This window comes from Halichoerus grypus, chromosome 1 (assembly GCF_964656455.1).
Source record: "Halichoerus grypus chromosome 1, mHalGry1.hap1.1, whole genome shotgun sequence".
In the NCBI taxonomy this organism is placed as follows: Eukaryota; Metazoa; Chordata; class Mammalia; order Carnivora; family Phocidae; genus Halichoerus; species Halichoerus grypus.
The window spans coordinates 58,493,934-58,517,314 of record NC_135712.1 but is presented as its reverse complement, the minus strand read 5'-3'; the positions used below and the strand labels follow the sequence as shown (position 1 = coordinate 58,517,314).

Sequence of the window (23,381 nt, the reverse complement as noted above, 5' to 3'; positions counted from 1 at the left end):
TATTTATATGATTTGTTAAATGACAGGCTCTCTTGTTGGAGGTAAGCTCTATAGTGCCAGGCGCTGTATTTTTCTTTTACAGTTTTACCCCTAGCATGCCACAAAATGCCAAATACATAGTAGATACATAATAAATAATTACAGAATGAAATGACTGAGTGAAGAAACATTTTGAATACTGTGTCTATAGAATATCAAGATGGAGACTTCCCAGACATGGTTAAATATGTGATTTTTGGAGATCAAGAGAGTGGTCTGGCCTAGAGAGATGAATCTATTTGGAATCTAATTGTGCATGAGTGGTAATGAAACCTTAGGTTGGCTATAATATTTCCCAGGGAATGTTTATGTGGAGCGAGAGAAGAGGGAAGAGGGCAAAAACCTGAGGAACATTCACATTTAATGAACTCGGGCAGATAGAGAATGGTCCACCAAAGGCTGCTCAGACTGGATATGCCATCCACACACTGCAGGTTTTCCTTGGCAGTCCTAATTTTAATATTCTGCTCTTTGGGCTAATATATTTCACAGCTGCATTTTTTGGCTCAGAAACTGTGTTATGGCATCTATAAGGGAAACCAATCTAAATCTAATTTTAACACTTAGCTTATTAATGATATAATAGGTCATAATTGTGTATAGTGATTAATAAGATGACTTATTACTACAGTGAGGAATTAAGGATTTCAAAAATGGTTAGTACACATAATTATATTTTTCCTGATTTATGATGTTTTTGAACTATGCTTCTATAAATTTGCCTAAATGTGAATGATATGTTAATCTTTCTTTTTCAGCCTGACAGTACTTTACTGATTATTTGTGAGAACGACTATGTTCTTGAAACTCCATTTCCAACCATAAAGGAGGAAGAGGAAAATCGTGATGTAGTTTCCTATGAAATCAAAGACATGTGCATAAAATATTTTCATTTCTCAAGTGTCAAATCTAAGATTCTGGTATGAGATATCCTTGAAGCATTATCTTCTAATATGTTTTTTCTTAGAATATAAAATATCTTTTTTTTCAAGTTTTTATTTAAATTCCAGTTAACATGCAGTGTAATATTAGTTTCAGGTGTACAATATAGTGATTCAACACTTTCATACATCACCTGGTGCTCATCACAAGTACTCTCCTTAATCCCCATCACCTATATAACCCATCCCCCATCTCCTCCCCTCTGGTAACCATCAGTTTGGTCTCTATAGTTAAGAGTCTGTTTCTTGGGGGTGCCCAGGTGGCTCAGTCAGTTAGGCATCTGACTCTTGATTTCAGCTCAGGTCATGATCTCAGGGTTGTGAGATGGAGCCCCACGCCAGGCTCCATGCTGGGTGTGGAGCTTGCTTAAGATTCTCTCTCCCATTCCCTCTGCCCTGCACCCCCCCTCTGGAAAAAAAAAAAAAGGGTCTGTTTCTTTGTTTGCCTCTCTCTTCTTTCCCCCTATGATCATGTGTTTTGTTTCTTAAGCCTTATATATGAATGAAATCATATGGTATTTGTCTTTCTCTGACTGACTTCACTTAGTATAATACACTCTAGCTCCATCCACATCATTTCAAATAGTAAAGATTTCATTCTTTTTATGGCTGAGTAATATTCCATTGTATAAAAGTGCTGATGAAATACAAAGAAGAATAAGACATTTACCCTGACTCTAGTGAGCTTATAAGCTGGTAGGAAGCAGCTGAGTGTATTAGAAGGCAGTAGTGAACAGATATTAAAATCACAGTGCAAAGAAAATAATTTTAGGGCTTGGAGTGAAACAAATATGAGTTTGATAGAGGGGTAAGAGGGGATCAAAGATGATTAGATAGAGGGGACTTTTAGTACTTAAAAAACGAGAAGGATTTTGAGAGGATGAGAAAGGAGAGGAAGGTAATAAGAGCTGGAATAACATCTGGAGGGAAGGCAGAATTGTAGGAATTTCTGGTGTTTTCAGAAAATGAAGAATGGAATGTTGAGGCAGAGGGATGCAGTATGTAGGAGAGATGAGGCAGAAATCTGTGACCAACACTTGGGCTCCTTAAATGCCAGCCAAGATGTTTCAATTTAATTCTAGACCATTGAGATCCATTGTGAGTTCTTTTTCCCTATTCTGTTTTTTTTCCACCTGTTTTTTGAAGAAATTTTTATTATTTCAGTATAGCTGACACACAATGTTAAATCAGTTTCCGGTGCACAACACAGTGATTCAACAAGTCTATACGTTATGTTATGCTCACCACAAGTGTGGCTACCACCTGTCACCTTACAACACTATTACAGTACCATTGACTCTATTCCCCATGCTGTACCTTTTATATTTTGTGTATACGTTATCATATTTTGCATCTTTTAATTCATAATTTTCTTCTAATTATGGCCTTTTTTCCTACTTAAAGAAATCCCTTTCACATTTTTGTAAGGTCAATTTAGTGATGATAAATATTAATTTTTCTTTGTCTGGGAAACTCTTTCTCCTTTTATTCTGAATGATAACTTTGGCAGGTAGAGTATTCTTGGTTGTAGGTTTTTTCCTTTCAATACTTTGAATATATAATGCCACTCCCTTCTGGCCTGGAAAGTTTCTGCTGAAAAACTGGCTGATAGCTTTATGGGGTTTCCCTTGTATGTACCCTTTTGCTTCTTTCTTGCTAGTTTTTTTTTTTTTTTCTTTCTTTCTTGCTAGTTTTACAATTCTCTCTTTATCTTTAACCTTTGACATTTTAATAATTATGTGTCATGGATTCATCTTGTTTTGAACTCTCTGTGCTTCCTAAACCTGGAGATCTGTTTCTTTTCCCAGATTAGTGAGGTTTTTCAGCTAGTATGTCTTCAAATGAGTTTTCTGCCCCTTTCTCTCTCTTCTCCTTCTGGAACCCCTATAATGTGAATGTTTGTTTGCTTGATGTTGTCTAAGAGATCTCTTAACTTATCCTGATTTTTTTTTTTCCTGCTGTTCAGTTTGGGTGCCTTCCATTACCCTATATTCCAGATCACTGATCCATCCTTATGCATCCACTAATCTGTTGATTTCCTCTAGTGTTTTTCCCCCCTCACTTCAGTTATTGTATTCTTCATCTCTTATTCTTTTTTTTCATATTTTCTATCTCTTTGTTTAACGCCTACTGAGTTCTTTTACTCTTTTCTCCAGCAAAGTGAGCATCTTTATGATCATTGCTTTAAACTCTTTATTAAGCATATTGTTTATCTCCTTTTCATTTAGTTGTTTTTTGGAGGTTTTGTCTCATTCTTTCTTTTGGAATGTATTCCCGTCTCCCCATTTTTCCTGACTTTCATGTTTGTTTCTATGAATAGGTGGAACAGCTACTTCTCCTAAATTTGAAGAAATGGTCTTGTGTATGGTCCCCCTGTGTATACTTGGCAACTTCTTCTGTCTGGCTGGAGCTGCAGCTGGTGTAGGTTGGGGGTTGCAGGGCATTCCATGCTGTGGCTGACCTGGTGAGATGGCTGGAGCTGAAGTGGGTACAAGTTGGGGAGTCCCAGGGCTCTTTGTGCAGTGAACATCCTGGTAGGACAGCTAAAATTGAACTGGGTGCAGATTTGGAGGCCCCTGGGGCTCTATGTGCAGAGGGTGCCCTGGCAGGACAGCTGAAGCTGAAGTCAGTGCAAGCTGGAGTGTCCTGGGGTGTTCATTGCAGAGGGTGGCCTGAGGGGGCAACAAGCCCAGGCCAGAACAGGCCAGGGTGTCCAAGCACATACTAAGTGGGTGTAAGCTGGGAGGTCCCTGGGCTTTCCATGTAGAAGACAACCTAGCAGGACAGCTGAAGTGGAAATGGGTATAAGCCAGGGTGTTTTAAGAGCATTCCACACTGAGGGTGCCCTGGTAGGACAACTGAAGGTGGAGTGGGTACAAGCTGGGGGTCTCTGGGTATACTGCACAGGGGCTGCCCTTGTGGGATAATGGGACAGGGTTGGGGGGGCTGTGCTCTGTACAGGGGGCATCCTGGTGGGACAGCTGGGGCCAAAACAGGCAATGGCCAGGAGGTCCCAGAACACTCTGTATTGGGGGTGCCCTAGCAAGCTGTCTGAGGCAAAAGTGGTATGGACCTGGAGTGTTCAGGGATGCTTCACACCTGTGTCACCTTGATGCAACATCTGGAGCTGTGGTGAGTGCAATCCAGCTGTGGTGAGTGTGGTGAGTGTATACCTCCCTGGATCCTCCTTGGTGAGATTGCTGGGGCTAGTGGGGGCTAGGTGCCTTGGGCTCACTGATGTGGTAGGCTGGTTAAGGTGCCCAGACCCTGCTCCCCCCACTCACACTGCCATGGTGGAGAGGGAGCATGAACTATGGTTCTCACCAGCCCTTCTGACCTGCAGAGATTTCCAGCACCTCCCTGCAGTTTGGCAGATTCCTAAGGTTTGTTCTTTTATATACTACTATATACTATATTTTTTAATTTAAATACAGTTAAAAATTAACATATAATATATTATTTGTTTCAGGGGTACAGCTCTGTGATTCATCAGTCTTATATAATACCCAGTGCTCATTATAACGCATACCCTCCCCAATGTCCATCACCCAGTTACCCCATCCCCCCACACTCCTCCTCTCCAGTAACCCTCAGTTTGTTTCCTATGATTAAGAGGCTCTTATGGTTTGTCTCCCTCTCTGGTTTCATCGTTTCATTTTTTCCTCTCTTCCCCTATGATCCTCTGTTTTGTTTCTTAAATTCCACATATGAGTGAGGTCATATGATAATTGTCTTTCTCTGATTGACTTATTTTGCTTAGCATAATACCCTCTAGTTCCATCCACATCATTGCAAATGGCAAGATTTCATTTTTTGATGGTGGTGTAACATTTCATTGTGTGTGTGTGTGTGTGTATACACATACCATGTCTGTGTGTGTGTGTGTGCGTGTGTGTGTATACACCACGTCTTTTTTATCCATTTGTCTGTCAATGAACATCTGGGCTGTTTCCATAGTTTGGCTATTGTGGACATTGCTGCTCTAAACACTGGGGTGCAGATGCTCCTTCAGATCACTGCATTTGTATCTTTGGGGTAAATACCCAGTAGTGCAATTGCTAGGTCTATTTTCAACTTTTTGAGGAAACTTCATACTGTTTTTCCAGAATGGCTGCACTAGCTTGCATTCCCACCAACAGTGTAAGAGGGTTCCCCTTTTCTCCACATCCTCACCAACATCTGTCATTTCTTGACTTGTTAATTTTAGCCATCCTGACTGTTGTGAGTGGTATCTCATTGTGGTTTTGATTTGTATTTCCCTGATGCCAAGTGAAGTTGAGCATTTTTTCATGTGTCTGTTGGCCATTTGGGTGTCTCCTTTAGAGAAATGTCTGTTCATGCCTTCTGCCCATTTCTTGATTGGATTATTTGTTCTTTGGGTGTTGAGTTTGATAAGTTCTTTATAGATTTTGGATATATTCTGGTTTCTCTTCAGATCGTATAAATCTTTTACCTTTTACTAGTTGCTCTTTTAAACCTTGGCTTTTTTTTCTGTGTCCTAGGGCAGACAAATCTGTTCCTGCTCTCTTGGTACTCTCCATTCCCACTGCAGTTCAGAGCTTTTGGGGATGGAGATTCCCTTCATTACTGTGTCTCCATCTCTCTTTTGTTGTGCAGAAGCTGTTCAGTCACCCCTCCCACTGTGAGATTTTGAGGAGGGGATTGATGTGATGAGATCATATAATTTAGGAGGATAATTCTGAGGGATAAAAAAGAAAGAGGTAAAAGATGGGAGGTAGGGATGCCAGTGTTAGGTGGCTTTTGAAATCACCATCTGAAAGATGCAGAGGGTCTAATAGTTATTACTAAAAATAGGAACAACTTTCCTCAGGGGTTATTTTGATCTACCTAATTCATGGTGATAGACTGGAAGAAACTGTGTTTAGCTTCTCTATTAGGAAAAAAATGAGAAAATGATTTCTATAAAACTAGGATTGAAGGGGGTAATGCAGAAATGATTTGAAAATGTTAATGATAATATATATCCCCCAATTGATAATTATTTTTAAATGACATTATTTTACATCAGAGCTGTGTTTTTCTAGGACCCTATCTTCCTTCCATTTTGTCATCCCCTTCCTGTAAATGAATGAATGATTTACAGTTGTTTTTATATCTTAATGTCTCTTGCAAAAGCGATTCATAGAAATAGAAAAAAGAAAGACACTAAAGGAGTTGAAGGAGAAGGAAAAAAGGAGGAAGCAGCTAGCAGCAGAGATGGGAGAAGATGGAGAAAAGGAATTCCAGGCAGAGGAGGAGGAAGAGGAAGATGAGGGGCCATTACCTGAAATCTTTATTCCATCAACTCCCTGTCGCATCCTCTGTGGATTTTACTCTGAGCCAGGGAAGTTCTGGGTTTCTTTGGTGAGTAATAATGTAATACATAATCTTTTATCTCAGCCCTAATCAAGTATAGTTTATGATCATGATTTTCCAGCACATTCTCACTTTCTAACTCTTATGGTAAGGCCATTTATTAACTACTATTGAAGGGGTGAATTTTGGTGAATGAATGTGAATTATAGTTTTTATATCGTCTTAATATCTCTTTTATGTCTTTTTATTATATCTGCTATCACCTATAACAATCATACATGTTCCAGGAGGTCAAAGGGGAGAAGAATTAAAGAAAGAAGGGCAAGGGGCTAAAGGTTCTTCCAGTTGCATTTTTTTTTTTTAATTTTGAAACTAATCAACATTTTGAAAATAATGGCCACACTATCCTGTAAGCTTTTGCTTGCACTTTGTTATTTGCAGCTATGCTGTTTGGCCGTGTAGAAGTCTGGGAAGATGGCTGTTTTTATGTTTTTTTTTTTTTTTTAATTTTTTTATTGTTATGTTAATCCCCATACATTACATCATTAGTTTTAGATATAGTGTTCCAAGATGGCTGTTTTTAGATGGTCACCTTGCCACCCTGAACAAAATTGGGATTTGGCTAATAAGGAAGAAGAGAAAAAATGGATATCTGGGAAACAGACACCAAGGACTGTCACAATGTTGTGACAACTGCATCCTCTAATTATATATTTTCTACTCCTATCATAAGACATTGATCAATTGCAAGGCAGGATTTCCTTCATTATAAATTTGTCACAAATTTCAGCTCCATTAACCAAAAAAGTAATAATTGACATGAAAGTATACAGGCATACCCTATTTTATTGCACTTCACAGATACTGTGATTGTCACAAATTGGTTTGTGGCAATCCTGTGTTGAGCAAGCTTATTGGCATCATTTTTCCAACAACATTGGCTCACTTCATGTTTCTGTGTCACATTTTGGTAATTCTTGCAGTATTTTAAACTCTCTCATTATTATTTGTTGTTCTGATCTGTGATCATTGATCTTTGTTACTATTGTAATTGTTTTGGGGAGCCATGAACTGCACCCATATAAGACCACAAACTTAATGATAAATATGGTGTGTGTTTTGACTGTTCTACTAACCAGCCATTCCCTTGCCTCTCTCCCTCTCTTTGGGCCTTCCTATTCCCTGAGTTACAACAATATTTAAATTAGGCCAATTAATAACCCTATAATGGCTTCTAACAGTTTAAGTGAAAGCAAGAGTCACATGTTTCTCACTTTAAATCAAAAGCTAGAAATGATTAAGTTCAGTGAGAAAGGCATGTCAAAAGCCAAGATAGGCCAAAAACTAGGCCTCTTGTGCCAAACAGTTGGCCAACTTGTGAATGCACAGAAAAAGTTCTTGAAGGAAATTAAAAGTGCTAGTCCAGTGAACACATGAATACTAGGAAAGAAAAACAGGCTTATTGCTGATATGGAGAAATTCTCAGTGGTCTGGATAGAAGATCAAACCAGCCACAACATTCCCTTAAGCCAAAGCTTAATCCAGAGCAAGCCCCTAATTCTCTTCAATTCTATGAAGGCTGAGAGAGGTGAGGAAGCTGCCGAAGAAAAGTTGGAAGTTAGCAGAGATTGGTTCATGAGGTTTAAGAAAAGACGGAAAGAAGCCGTCTCCATAACACAGAAGCAGCAGGTGCTGATGTAGAAGCTGCAGCAAGTTATCCAGAAGATCTAGCTCAGATAATTCATGAAAGTGGCTACACTGAACAAGAGATTTTTTTAAAAAGATTTTATTTACTTGAGAGAGAGAGTGAGAGAATGAGCAGGGAGAGCGGCAGAGGCAGAGGGAGAAGCAGACTCCCCACTGAGCAGGGAGCCGGATGTGGGGCTCGATCCTGGGACGCTGGGATCATGACCTGAGCCGAAGGCAGACGCTTAGCTGACTGAGCCACCCAGGTGCCCCTGAGCAAGAGATTTTCACTGTAGATGAAACAGTCTTATTGCGGAAGAAAATGCCCTCTAGGACTTTCAGAGAGGAAAAGTAAATGCTTGGCTTCAAAGAATATGGGGCTAATGGAGCTGGTGACTTAAGTTGAAGCCAATGCTCATTTACCATTCTGAAAATCCTGACCCTTAGGAATTATATTAAATCTATGCTGCTGGTGCTCTATAAATGGAACAACAAAGCTGGATGACAGTACATCAGTTTACAACATGGTTTACTGAATATTTCAAGCCCACCGTTGAGACCTACTCCTTAGAAAAAAGATTCTTTCAAAATATTATTGCTCATTGACAATGCATCTGGTCCCCCAAGAGCTCTGATGGAGACGTGCAATGAGATTAATGTTGTTTTCATGCCTGCTAGCACAACATCCATTTTGCAGCCTGTGGATCAAGGAGTCATTTAAACCTTCAAGTCTTATTATCTAAGAAATACACTTTGTAAGGCTATGGCTGCCATAGACTGTGATTCCTCTAGTGGATCTGGGCAAAGTCAATTGAAAAACTTCTGGAAAGGATTCACCATTCTAGATTCATGGGAAGAGGTCACAATATCAACATTAACAGGATTTCTTGGAAGAAGTTGATTCCAACACTCATGGATGACTTTGAGGGGTTCAAGACTCGAGTGGAGGAAGTAACTGCAGATGTGTTAGAAATAACAAGAGAACTAGAATTACAAATGGACCCTGAAGGTGGGACTGAATTGCTGCAATCTCATGATATAACTTTAACAGATGAGGAGTTGCTTCTTATTGATGAGTAAAAAAAGTGGCTTCTTGAGATGGGATTTACTACTGACAAAAATGCTGTGAAGATTGTTGAAATGGCAACAAAGGGTTTAGAATATTACATAAACTTAGTTGATAAGCAGCAGCAGGGTTTGAGAGGATTGACTCCAATTTTGAAAAGTTCTGTGAGTAAAATGTTAACTAACAGCATTGCATGCAACAGAGAAATTCATGAAAGGAAAAGTCAACTGCTGCAGCAAACTTCATTATTGTCTTATTTCAAGAAATTGCTGTGGCCACCCTAGCCTTCAGCAACCACCACCCTGATCAGTCAGCAGCCATTAACATTGAGGTGAGACCCTCCACCAGCAAAAAGATTAAGACTTGCCAAAAACTCACATTATGGTTAGAAATTTTGGGCAATAAAGTATTTTTAAATTAAGGTATGTATGTTGTTTTCTTAGACATAATGCTATTACATACTTAATAGACTATGGTATAGTGTAAACATAACTTTTATATGCACTGGGAAACCAAAAAATTCATTTGATTCACTTTATTGCAGTAGTAGCTTTATTGAGGTGGTCTGGAATTGAACCCACATTATCTCTGAGGTATGCCTGTAAGTGAAAGATTATCATTAATTCATAACCAATCCCAGATGTTTGGCTAGGCCAGAACACTGACTAGCCAAGGATTGTTACTACAAGGAGTGATGAGCGTTAACTTCTCCCTTGTTCAATTTTTCCTAGAAATACATCTTTGTTAACAATTTCCAAGGAGGCTAGCAGCAAGGATAGAAAGTAGTGATGCTTTGTCTGTCTTTGTTTTATGAATTGTTGATGGCTACTATTGTGTGGGGTTCAAGGGTGAAGGGATAAATAAGACATGGTTCCTGCCCTCAGGAAATTTCTTATCACGAGGAGAGAGGCACAGAAACAACTATAATAAAATGTAACAGAGTTCTAGTGTCCTTGAAACACGTGCAAAAATTATTATATAACAAACACATTCAGTGTTTATTCTTAGGGTTGCCTGATAAATATTATGTGAGACATACTTGCCCTAGGTGTATTTGTTATCTGAAATTCATATTTAACTGGGCATCTCGTACTTTTATTTGCTAAATATGGAAACCCATTTATTCTGTACTGGGCACCCTTCTAAATGATTTACTAACCACCCTATAAAATAAGTCCTCTTATAATTTGCATGTTACATAAGAAGGCAGTTTGGGCCTAGAGTCCATGCTTTTAACCATCAAGCTCCACTAGCACACAAGATTAAGGTACAGTTGACCGAGGTAGTGACCCTGACTCTGCTTGATGCAACTATTTGTCAGCTCTGTGCCTGCAAGCAAGTAGACCGTGTGGAAGACCAGTCTCCCTGTGAAGGCCTGACCGCAGTTCTCAAGTCCGTGCTCACGCTGCAGGCCCATTCTACCGCCCAGTCCTGTTCACTCTGCCACTTGCTGAATTACTGATGTAATTCTTCCTCCCCTCAAACGTGCTACACTCTCCCTCACCTTCTAACGATAACCTCCTCTCACATTTCACTGAGAAAATGAAATTTTCCTTGTCTTGTCTTAAACAGAACTAACACCCTATGGGGATCCATACAAGTTTTGTCTGCTTTGCCTATTGTTCCAGTTGATGAGGGGTCTCCTGCAACTGGCCAAGGACACTTTTCCCAAAGGCGTCTTGATCCCACCCCTTTCACTTCCTCCAATATTTTATTCCTGCAGTAAACCACCTAGTCTCCTGTATCATTCACTTCCCTCTGTTCACTAAATTCTTATGAGCACATAAACGTGCTGTAGTACTTAAAATTTTTCCTTAACCTCTCTTTCCTTCCCCTCACTCCTCCTTTTAGAGGTGATCCTAAAGATCATAATATGCACCTTTTCCTTCATATAATTTGATATAAATTTATTCTTTTAATTTCAGAGAAAAAAGATCTTAGAGTACTTTAATGCTATGTATCCTCTCCCTCTCCATTGTCCTATATTTTCTTTATATATATATTTGTATCCCTAAAAGGTATTTTACTATTATATTGTTGATATCATTTTGGTTTATCCTTTTTCTTGCTGTGAATTCCTTTCTATATCTTTGTAGTTGCATCTTCTGCCTTAAATATATAATATATAATGTAGATCTGCTAGTGACAAATTCCCTGTTTTGGGGGCTTTTGGGGGGTCTTAAAGTGTCCTCATTTTGCCTTTTTAAAAAATTATATTTTTGCTGGAAACTTTCTTTTCAAACTTTGATATCTTTTAATCCTCTTTTGTCTTCCATTCTACCAGCTGCATCTTTTTATTGTTTCTTTGAAACCTAGTATGTCTTTTTCTCTAGTTGCTTTTAAAATTTTGTGTTAAAGGGTGTAGTTTCTTCATATTTATCTTGCTTGTGGTCATAGCATTTCTTGAATCCCAACATAGTTTTATTCACTTTTGGAAAATTCACAGCCATTATCTACCACAATATTTCTCTGGCCCATCTTTTTACTTGTTTTTTCTGGGATTTCAGTTTTATGTACTTTAATCCTTATCACTATGTCCCATATGTACTTTACACACACACCAGCCTTTCTTGGGGGTATTTTCCATCCTTCTTTTCTTTCTCCTGCTTTGGTCTGACTACTTTATCTGATCTCTGTTCCAGCTTCATAACTCTAGCTGTGTCTAGTTGCTTTCAAACTCATCTATTGAATTTGTAATTTGTCATTTTGTCAGTTTTAGAATTTTATTTTTTGCATTTTATTTTTTTATAGATTCCAGATGACTACTTAAATTTTCCATTTGGCTTCAAATTCCTTATATATATGCATCTTAGTTATTTGAAATCCATTTTGTAAATATCTTAATATCTCATGATTTTTTCTTTGATCTGCTTGCCTTTTTTTAAATTTATTTAAATTCAATTTGGTTGACATGTAGTGTATTATTAGTTACAGGAGTAGAATTTAGTGATTTATCAGTTGCATATAATGCCCAGTGCTCATTACATCAATTGCCCTCCTTAATGCCCATCACCCAGTTATACCATCCCCCCACTAACCTCCCCTCCAGCAACCCTCAGTTTGTTTCCTATAGTCAAGAGTCTCTTATAATTTTGCCTCCCTCTCTGTTTTCATCTTATTTTACTTTTCCTTCCCTTCCCCTATGTTCATCTGTTTTGTTTCTTAAATTCCACATACGAGTGAAATCATATGGTATTTGTCTTTGACTCATTTCACTTAGCATAATACCCTCTAGTTCCATCCACATCATTGCAAATGGCAAGATTTCATTTTTTTAATGGCTGAATAGTATTCCGTGTATATATACACCACATCTTATTTATCCATTCATCTGTCGGTGGACATCTGGGCTCTTTCCATATTTTAGCTATTGTGGACATTGTTGCATGTGCAACATTGTGGTGCATGTGCCCCTTCGAATCACTATGTTTGTATCCTTTGGATAAATACCTAGTAGTGCAATTGCTGGGTTGTAGCATAGCTCTAGTTTTAACTTTTTGAGGAACCTCCGTACTGGCTTCAGGGTGTCTGTACCAGTTGCATTCCCACCATAATCTTGTCTTTTGATTTTCAATCAAGTCTTAACTAGTATGCCTAGTTTTTTTTTTTTTTTTTTTAAGTTGACTAATTGACCTCGTATGTGAAAAACTGTAGCATTATCTTGAGAATCTGTATGTTGCCATTGTCTCCTGGAAATTTATTTTTGGTTTTGAAAAGCAGCTGGAAATCCTAGATCACTTTCATCTAGTCAGTGATTGAGACTCATACATGTAGTGTGTAGTGTTCTAGGGTTGCAATGGAAAGCCCACTGGAAGGTGTGTTTACAGTGACTCCTTCTCCTTGGAGGACCCTGCAATTTGTCTCTCTCTTCCTAAGCCCATGAGGCAACAGATTGCTCTGCTGAGCTTCTAAGCCTCTCAGCTGCCACTTCCAGAACTGCCAGTTGCCTCAGGGAGAAGAGCAGTGCCCTAGACTCAAAACTGCTCTGAACACCATGACCTACAAAACTCTATTACTGAATACTAAATGCAGAATAAATACCTGAAATAAAATGGAATTCAGTAAGTAGTCAGAAGTGATATCTCTCTTGTACTGACTTTTTTAAGTGGCAAGCAAATTATTGTAAGGTGTTTTATTATTGTATAATCATATAGTTGCATATAAATAGATAATGGAGATACTTTATAAAACCTTACCTATAATCATAGAAATCATATCAAAATAGATGTTTTAAGACATCTATTTTAGGTTTTAAAATTTGAGATAATATAAGAATCTTCATGTGGTCATATGTATCTGATGCTCAACTACTACCTTCTGTGCTATTTTCTCTCTTCCAGGGTGGCTATGATGCTGGTTTTCTGTATCACTGTGAATTCCCCCCGTATGACAAAAGTAGTGCTATCACAAAAAAGAAAGATGAACCTTTTGATTTTCGTCTTCTTGAAGATATGGAGGATAATCCCATCCAGACTATCAGTTTCAGGTGAACTGAATTTCAGAAAGCCCTAAAAAAAAAAACAACCCATATCCCATTTATGTCTATGTTATTGTCCATCATGAATATTGTTCATTTTAAAAGATCTGTCCAAATGGAGGGGTACTCAAACATTTTCTAGTTAAATAAATTGAATGAATAAATAGAATCAAAGCTAATTCTGAAACTGTATTTCAAGTCCCTTTATCAAATATTCTGTCAGAATTTCTGTTTTTCACACAATTGGTTTGTAGGAATTTACTCAGGAGGATGCTACTGCATGGTCAGATAATGAAGGTTCAGTGTTGCAATGGTTCTGGAGAAATCACAAATTGAATCAATAGTTCTTTAATAATTGAGAAGCATATATGCCATTCTTTTGAAGATCAAATATAATAGCTCCAAATTTCAAATTGGCTTTTCTTCTCCTTCTGCCCTTTTGTATGAGTTTGCTAGGGCTGCCATAGTTATTTAGCTTTAAAATATGAATGGGGGGGCACAATGTTGTAGTCCATAACATCTTCATTATTAAAATTTAGCCATTTGTCAGTTAATTTAAAATTAAACATTTTCAGATTAATATGAAGAACAATTTATGTTTCATAGCATTCACCAAGATATGATGTTTTGTGGATTGCAAAATGGAGCAATTCGAGTCTATATCCTAAGTCAGGATAATCCTTCATTGATGAATATAGAGGACTACTGGCACTTCAATATCCATGACAATGATTATGGATGTATTAAAGGCATCTCTACTAGTTTTGATGACCGTTTCTTGGTGACTACTGGAGCAGATAGTAATATCTTTGTTTTCAACATTTTTTCTGAATTTGAGCTGAAGAAAGACATCAGAGCCAAAGTGCCATCTCCCAGGGTATGTAACTAAATAATAACCATTTTAAATATTTTAAAGTAGTGATGTCAAAATTACTCATTCTTTAAAAACTGAAAACTCTTTAGACACACCTTATAGTCTATTCTTGCTATTAGTATTATAATTTTGATTTTTCTGGTGCCTCTATTATTAAATATTAAAGTCATTGAATTCCCCTATAACACTAAAGGTATAGAATTCACCAAATTAAAAAGACTGAGTCATTTTTTCTAGATCAATCACTTTCTTGATTAAAATTTCTTTGTTTTCAAAATGTACAACTTTTTCAGATATATATTTTGCTTTTCATTTATTCACTTATTGAAGGGGCATAGGGGAAGTACACCAAAATTTGTGTGTTTGATAGGGGTTGTAAAAGTATTAGTCTTTAGTATTAGAGTATGACAACATGGAGCATGACCAAAGATTTAGTTAAATTATTCTATTCTTAGGTGTAATATATCATTGGATTTGTAATGAAGATTGAGGGTTCAGATCCCCAAAATATATCCATTTGCCCTACCACATGACCTGAATTTTCTATTATTAAAGTAGTTCCTTTGGAAAAAAATCACTAATAACCATTAGAATTGCTCCTCAAGAAGAAGGAATTGTATTAAAAAGACCATAGTTAAAATTCCTGTGAACACATTGGCATCCCATTTAATAGGTAGCCAACTTTAAAAGAAGATACAAAAAAAGTAGGGCAGATTTGAGCAGGTAAATTTTCATTTCTATTAATAGAAGGAAAATTAGGAGAGTGGAGTGTTGTCTAAAGAGCTCCAGCTCAGGAAGAATTACAGAAGAAAGTATATGAACAAAAAAATCTTTTTCTTTCTACCTAGTGCCAGCTCTCTCTATGGAAATCTGTATTGGACAGAAGAAATCCATTTCACATTTGTATAATAGCATACTTTTATTTATGAATTCAATCAATATTTCTTATGTCACTGATGTGGACTCTCCTTTTAGGAACGCAAAATCAGAAAGAACTGAATAAATAGAGTACTAAGCTCTGCATAGGTCTAAGGTTCTTTAGAATCCGCTGGGGAGCCCTTAAAAGTACAGATGCCTGAGCCCCAGCCAGGAGCAATTAAATCAGAATATCTGAAAGTGAGGCCCAGGTATCAGTATTTTATAAAATATCTTGCTCTCTTCCCCGGTCTCAGCCCCCATGATTCTAAGGTGCAGCCAGGATTGAGAACAATTGGCCTGTATTTTGGCACAGTTGGTAGCAACTCTGTTTAACTCAAATTTATTGTAAACAGCTGAGGCCAAGAGAGAGCTGGCTGAGTATCCTGGGGATCACACTGCTAATGGAAAACCAAGGGGCTTGGCTCTGGACAATAAAAGAATAAAAAAATAAAATTCAATCAAGTTATGTCCTAAGTGATTAACAGTAATTACAATGTATTAGGCATCAATGTCTCTTATAGTGGTCATGTCTTATGACTTCACTTTTACTAAAGTTCTAAACTTTGGTGTACCTGGCTGGTTCAGTCAGTAGAGCATGTGACTTTTGATCCCCGGCTTGTGAGTTTGAGCCCCATGTTGGGTGTAGAGATTACTTAAAAATAAAATCTTAAAAAAAAAAGTTCTAAACCTTATCTTACACAAAAATATGTAGATTTACATTTCATATGTATAAAGACTAGTACTGTGGTTGAAAGAGAGTCCTTCTTTCTTCACAATGAATGACAACAAACCAGAGAACTATCTGTTATGAAGAAGAATAGAGAATAAACAAGTTCAATTTTACTTAGGAACTGATTAGCTAACAACCTCAGACTTTGTTTGGTTCACTGGATTATAATTCTCCTTCCTTAAATTTTATAGCATAGCACCCGAATAAACAAAGTACTTTTAAGTGATTTACTTCATAGTTCCCTTAATTTCCTTTCTAAAAGGAGATTCCTATTTCTGATTTCATCTTTCTTTATCAAGGAGGGGAACTATATTATTCTGTGCATTTCTCACTGTATGTCTTTTTTTTTTTTAATAAGGTCAAGTGAAATGCTTAAAGTTTAAAAAATATTCTATGTCAACTATACTCAAAAAAATTTTAATTTAAAAAATATATATTTTAAAATCTTCCTGATACATGTAAGGTATTTGGGGAGAATTATGCATATATGAAAAGGGATAAGCTAAAAAACAATGTTAAAACAAATGACCTAGAAAATTTGAGTGTATTCTTTGTGTGTGTGTGTGTGTGTGTGTGTGTATGTATGTGTGTGTGTGTGTGTTCTTTTTAAATAACACATAATATTAGCAATTCACATTTTGGAGACATATTATAGTGCTATTAACATTTTGCATACACATTAGTTTTCAAGAGTTTTTCTACCTACCTCTTTAAATAAAGCAGAAACAAATAAGTTTAATCAATTGCAATTTTCCCCCTAGTTTTCCCTAATTTATTTCTTATGAAAATACTTTGCAGGCCTGTAATTATTAGAAATTGGCAGAGGGGAAAAACTCAGTTTACCCCATATTAGGTATTTTAAGAGAAATATACAATTTAAAAGGTTAACCATTTCTCTCCTTTCTACAGTTTGGAATTGAAACAGAGCCAATTCCAGAAGATATTGAAGATCCCAAAGCCTACAGGTATGGGAATTTTTGATAAATACTCACTAGCCCTGAGCTGTTGCAAAATGGCAGTTTATAGAAGTTAACCAAGCCAAAAGAATTTCCAAGTTATTGAGTTCCTGTTTCCTCTTTATGCTGTTTCTGTATCTCATTATCCTTTTCAATTTCTGTTTTCAGTATTGAGAATGCTAGAAGAAAAAGAGAACATGACAAGTTAATGAAAGAAGTGGAAGAAATAAAGGCTGGGAAGAGAGAAAAACTCAAAGCTTTGAGGAATGAATTTTGGAAACTTCTAGAAATGAATCAAGGATTACCAAAGCATATGCAGTTTAAGCGAACAGTAAGGCTAAAATAAATTTGACTTTAATTTTTAACATACACTATTTTTTGGATCAAGACTATTTTGCTGATAAAGTAGGAACACTTAAAATCATCTTTCAGCTTCCCCTTATCTGGCCAGTGTGTTTGCAGCAGCTAAAATACTGTAGAATTTGACACCCAACTTGGTTTAGATACAGAAGAGCCTTCTTACATAACACAAAGTTTACTTCCGGATTTAGCTACCTCACTTTTTTTGGGGGGAGCTAACAAGGTAAGATATAAATACAGGTTTGAACCTGGTTATCAACCCTTACTATACCTAGCCAAGATATCCAACCATTGTATAGGTGCACATATATTTTAATTCTCTGTGATTGTATTTCTATAATTCACCAGATCTATCGAAAAGATCGTAACTGATAGGTCCACAAAGTTTTTAAAAGATGACTTAGTATAGTTGTAGCTATGGGACAATCAACAAATTGTTCAAGCTAATTTTGAATTTTTTTTTTCTTTTCTGACTATTACAAAGCCCCATCTACCTGCTAGTGATTTTCTTTTCATTGTGTACTTCTTTCTAAGTGGAATTGCTGTCAAGAACTTAATCAAATAAAAAGCCAGAATTTATCATCCTGACTATACCTATAATTTTAGACGCACCTAGCCAATTCCATATGAAAAATGCTCTGGTGAAATAATAATGGATAATTCATATTGGTTAAAAAAGACCAACCTGCAATGGTTAAAAGATATTTATGCTATTTTACTAAGAAAAAGGTTGACATTTATGGAATATAGGTAACATAATTCAAAATAAAGAACACCTGAGGTGAGTTCTGTGGCTAAACATTATATATATATATATCATTACTTAAAACAGAAACACCCCTGGAAGGATTAATTACTACTTACAATTTAGTCTGAATGTGGGCTCTGATATTTTTCCAAGAATGAAGGTAAAAAACATTACGCCCGTAAGTATCCTTATGGGAGAAATGGCCTCGTTGGTGAAGGACATCCAGCTAGAACTTGGTAACCTCAAAAAGACACCAAAGACTTAGCTGTCTTTCCTGGGTGGGGTCACATGGGAAGGCATGCCATGAACGTCTATCCTGTGCCTAGCCAGTTATGTGCCAGGAGTTGCTCTGGGGTGGTAGAGGTTTTTGTTTTTTTTTTTTTTTTTAAACTCTGTGCACTCTCCAAACATTCTGTTATTCATTGGTTTTATTGTGAGGAAATCTTTTAATATATAACCTTATTTCCAGTATTGTTAATTTCTGAGAACTTTTCTCCATATTTTGTGGAAGTAAAACTGTAAGTATGTTACTTTTTTCTAGAACAGAGAGAGTTTGTGATATTTGGAAGAGAATTATAATCCAACATGAAATTGAGTACAAAACTTAATCTGTATCTGTGTATGAAATGTTTGATAATGTACATTGATAAAAGTACCCATTTTGATGAACAAATCTACTTATTTGCAGGATTTTGATATAGATTCCAAAATACGTGCTGAGATTGGCAGGAAAACTGCTCTTAAAATTCAACAAGTGGAAAAAGAATTAGCTTGGGAAAAAGAGAAACATGAACTTGGCCTCATGAAGCTACAGAATAGGTAGGATCCATATTTCCTGCAAGTTAAGATGTTTGAGAACATATATTTGAATGAAGTTGTTTACAGTGGCTTAATCGAAGTGGTCAGGTAAGAGGTGTCCTAGAGTACCTACTAACTCTTTTTTTTTTTTTTTTAAAGATTTTATTTATTTATTTGAGAGAGAGAATGAGAGAGAGAGCATGAGAGGGGGGAGCATCAGAGGGAGAAGCAGACTCCCCTCTGAGCAGCGAGCCCGATGTGGGACTCGATCCTGGGACTCCAGGATCATGACCTGAGCCGAAGGCAGTTGCTTAACCAACTGAGCCATCCAGGCGCCCCGAGTACCTACTAACTCTTGAAATCTCAAGAAAGCCTCTTGTCACTGCTACTGATATCTTCTTGAGCTTTCTGAGAAATTTAAATCTGGGAAATTTAACAATTAGATTTTTTAGAGAGCTGGGGTGGCTCAGTCATTTAAGCATCTGACTCTTGATTTTGGCTCAGGTCATGATCTCAGGGTCATGAGATCGAGCCCTGTGTCGGGCTCCATGCTGGGCATGGAACCGGCTTGAGATTCTCTCTTTCTCTCTCTGCTCCTCCCACCCCCCTGCTCTCTCTCTCTGTCTCTCTTAAAAAAGAAAAAAATTAGATTTTTCAACTCAACACCCAAAAAATGATTTAAAAATGGGCAGAAGACATGAATAGACGTTTCTCCAAAGAAGACATCCAGATGGCCAACATCTCTCATCATCAGGGAAATTCAAATCAAAAACGCAATGGGATATCACCTCATACCTGTAAGAATGGCTAAAATCAAAACCACAAGAAACAGCAAGTGTTGGCAACGATGTGGAGAAAAAGGAACCTTCGTGCACTGTTGGGAATGCAAACTGGTGCAGCCACTGTGGAAAGCAGTATGGAGGTTCTCAAAAAGTTAAAGATGGAACTACCTCATGATCTAGTAATCATGCTACTGGGTATTTACCCAAAAAGTACAAAAGCACTAATTCAGAGGGATACATGCACCCCTATGTTTATAGAAGCATTTTTTACAGTAGCCAAATTATGGAAGTAGCCCAAGTGTCCATGAATAGATGAATGGATAAAGAAGATGTGGTATATGTATACAGTGGAATATTCAGCCATAAATAGGAATGAAATCTTGCCATTTGAAATGAAATGGGTGGACTAGAGAGTAATGCTAAGCAAAGTAAGCAGTCAGAGGAAGATAAATACCATGACTTCACTTGTGGAATTTAAGAAACAAAACAGATGAGCAAAGGGAAAAAACAGACAAACCAGGTAATAGACTCAACTATAGCAAATGAACTGATGGTTACCAGAGAGGAGGTGGATGGAGGGATGGGTGAGATAGGTGATGGGGATTAAGGAGGGCACTTGTTGTGATGAGCACCGGGTGATGTATGGAAGTGTTGAAATCACTTATATTGTACACCTGAAACTAATATAACACTGTATTAACTATACTGGCATTAAAATTTAAAAAAGGAATAGTACAAAATTTTTTTTTAAATTAAAAATTAGATTTTTTATAAACCAAATGATGTAATAAACATTTGTTTTCTGTTTTTGGCAAGTTATTTATTTTATATCTAGTTACCACATGAGCAGGTACATCTTTAAAAAATAAAAAATAAGCTAGAATGAAAAGACTTGTAATGAAAGACAACTTTCTGTCCAATCTCTCTCGTGTACCAATAGGGCTCCCCATGAGGAAATTGCTTTTTTTTTTTTTTTTTGCCTTTTTGAGATGTAATTTACATTCAGTAAAATGTGTAAATTTTAACTGAACAGCTTAATAAATTTTTACAGTTATATATCACATATATCCACTACCCAGGTTAAGAACATTTATAGCACTCCAAAAAGTTCCCTGTGGTCCCCTCCCAGTAAATATCAGCTCTCCAGAGATGAATGTTTATCACATTAGTTTTGTCCATAAACTTCATCATACAAATTGAATGTTGCAGCGTGAATTCTTTTATATTTGGCTTCTTTTACTTAGCATCATGCCTGAGATTATCTATGTTGTTGCAGGTAGAAGTAATTTATTCTTTTTCATTGTTTTGTAATAATCTTCTATGCTTATACCATGTTTTATTTATTCATTCTACTGTTGATGGATATTTGAGTTGTTTCTATTTTTGGCTATGATGAATAATGCTGCTATGACCATTCTTGTGCATGTTTTTTGGTGGACATAAGAACTTATTTGTTTGCTTTATAACCAGGAGTGGAACTGCTGGGTCATAGATTATATGCATGTTTGGCTTTACTAGACACTGCCAAACAGTTTTCCAAAAATGGTTCAGCCAATTTATACCATGACCATCAGTGTATGAGAATTCCAATTGATCCCCATTGTATTAGCTTCCTAGGGCTTCCATAACAGAGTACAACAGACTGGTTGCTTGAAAGAACAGACAAAAGTTCTGGAGGCTGAAGTTCAAAATCAAAGTATTGGTTGAGTTGGATGTGGGTTTTTTTGTTTTTGTTTTTGTTTTTGTCTTTGAAGGGAGATAGGTTTTTATTTATTTATATTGAAGTATAATTGACATATATTAGTTTCAGGTGTACAACCTATTGATTCAACAATTCTATGCATTACTTAGTACTCACCACAATAAGAGTAGTCACCATATATTATTACAGTGTTATTGACTATATTCCTTGTGCTGTACTTTTCATCTCCAGGACTTATTTTGTAATTGAAATTTGTTAATCTTCTCTTTTTTCTTTTTTAAGTAATCTCTACACCCAATGTGGGGCTTGAACTCACAACCCCAAGATCAAGAGTCACATGCTCCACCAACTGAGTCAGGCAGGCACCCCTATTAATCTCCTCTTAATCCCCTTTGTCTATTTCACCCATCCACCCACCCACCTCCCCTCCAGTTTGTTCTCTGTATTTAAGAGTGTTTTTGTTTGTTCACTTGTTCTGTTTTTTAAATCCCACACATAAGTTAAATCTATGGTATTTGTCTTTCTCTGTCTGACTTACTTCACTTTGCGTAAAACCCTCTAGGTCCAGCCATGTTGTTGGAAATGGCAAAATCTCATTCTTTTTTTTATGGCTAATAGTCCATTGTATGTATGTATGTATACATACATATACACGCATATATGTATACATACATATATACACACATATATATACGTATATATACATACGTACATACCACCTCTTCTTTATCCATTCATCTATCAATGGACACTTGGGTTGCTTCCATATCTTAGCCACTATAAATAATTCTGCAATAAACGTAGGGGTGCATATATCTTTTCAAACTAGTGTTTTTGTTTTCTTTGGGTAAATAGCCAGTACTGGAATTACTGGGTCGTATGATATTTCTATTGTTCACTTTTTGATGAACCTCCATACTGTTTTCCACAGTGGTTGCACCAATTTACATTCCCACCAACAGTGTATGAAGGTTCCTTTTTTTTCCCCCACATCCTCACCAACACTTGTTATTTCTTTCTGATGCTAGCCATTCTGACAGGTGTGAGGTGATATTTCATTGTGGTTTTGATTTGTATTTCCCTGGTGATTAGTGATGTTGAATATCTTTTCATGTGTCTATTGGCCATCTGTATGTCTTCTCTGAGAAAATATCTATTCAGGTCCTCTGCCCATTTTTTTTTTTGAAGTAAGCTCTATGCCCAACTTGGGTCTTGAACTCATGACCCTGAGATCAAGAGTCACATGTTCTACCAGTTGAGTCAGCCAGGTCCCCTCTCCTTTGCCCATTTAAAAATTAGATTGTTTGGGGTTTTTTGGTGTTGTATAATTTCCTTATATATTTTGGATGTTAACTCCTTGTTGGATATATCATGAGCAGATGTCTTCTCTCATTCACTGGGTTGCCTTTATGTTTTGTTGATTGTTTCCTTTGCTGTGCAAAAGCTTTTTATTTTGGTGTAGTCCCAACAGTATTTTTCTTTTTTTTTTTTTTTTTGCTTTTGTTTCCCTTGCCTGAAGAGATATATCCTTAAATGTTGCTAAGGGTGATATCCAAGAGATTACTGCCTATGTTTTCTTTTAGGAGTTTTATGGTTTTAGGTCTCACATTTAGGTCTGTAATCCATTTCAAGTTTAGTTTTGTGTATGGTGTTAAAAAATGGTTCAGTTTCTGGGCGCCTGGGTGGCTCAGTTGGTTAAGCAACTGCCTTCGGCTCAGGTCGTGATCCCGGAGTCCTGGGATCGAGTCCCGCATCGGGCTCCTGGCTCAGCGGGGAGCCTGCTTCTCCCTCTGACCCTATCCCCTCTCATGCTGTTTCTCGCTCTCTCTCTCAAATAAATAAATAAATAAAAATCTTAAAAAAAAAAAAAAATGGTTCAGTTTCATTCTTTTACATGTAGCTGTCCAGTTTTCCCAACACCATTTGTTGAACAGACTGTCTTTTCCCCATGTGTATTCTTATCTCCTTTGTTGTAGATTAATTGACCA

At 36.9% G+C, this 23,381-nt stretch overlaps 1 protein-coding gene across 1 annotated transcript in view; it reads left to right on the top strand.

The window, feature by feature from the left end:
- CFAP44 (cilia and flagella associated protein 44) overlaps positions 1-23,381 on the top strand; it is a 144,635-nt gene that overhangs the window by 45,753 nt on the left and 75,501 nt on the right. Inside the window, exons 16-22 of the mRNA XM_036107180.2 lie at positions 798-959; positions 6,117-6,344; positions 13,389-13,534; positions 14,132-14,402; positions 16,957-17,012; positions 17,172-17,334; positions 18,800-18,930. Of these exons, the coding sequence (XP_035963073.2) occupies positions 798-959; positions 6,117-6,344; positions 13,389-13,534; positions 14,132-14,402; positions 16,957-17,012; positions 17,172-17,334; positions 18,800-18,930 (1,157 nt within the window). The remainder of the gene's footprint in view (positions 1-797; positions 960-6,116; positions 6,345-13,388; positions 13,535-14,131; positions 14,403-16,956; positions 17,013-17,171; positions 17,335-18,799; positions 18,931-23,381) is intronic.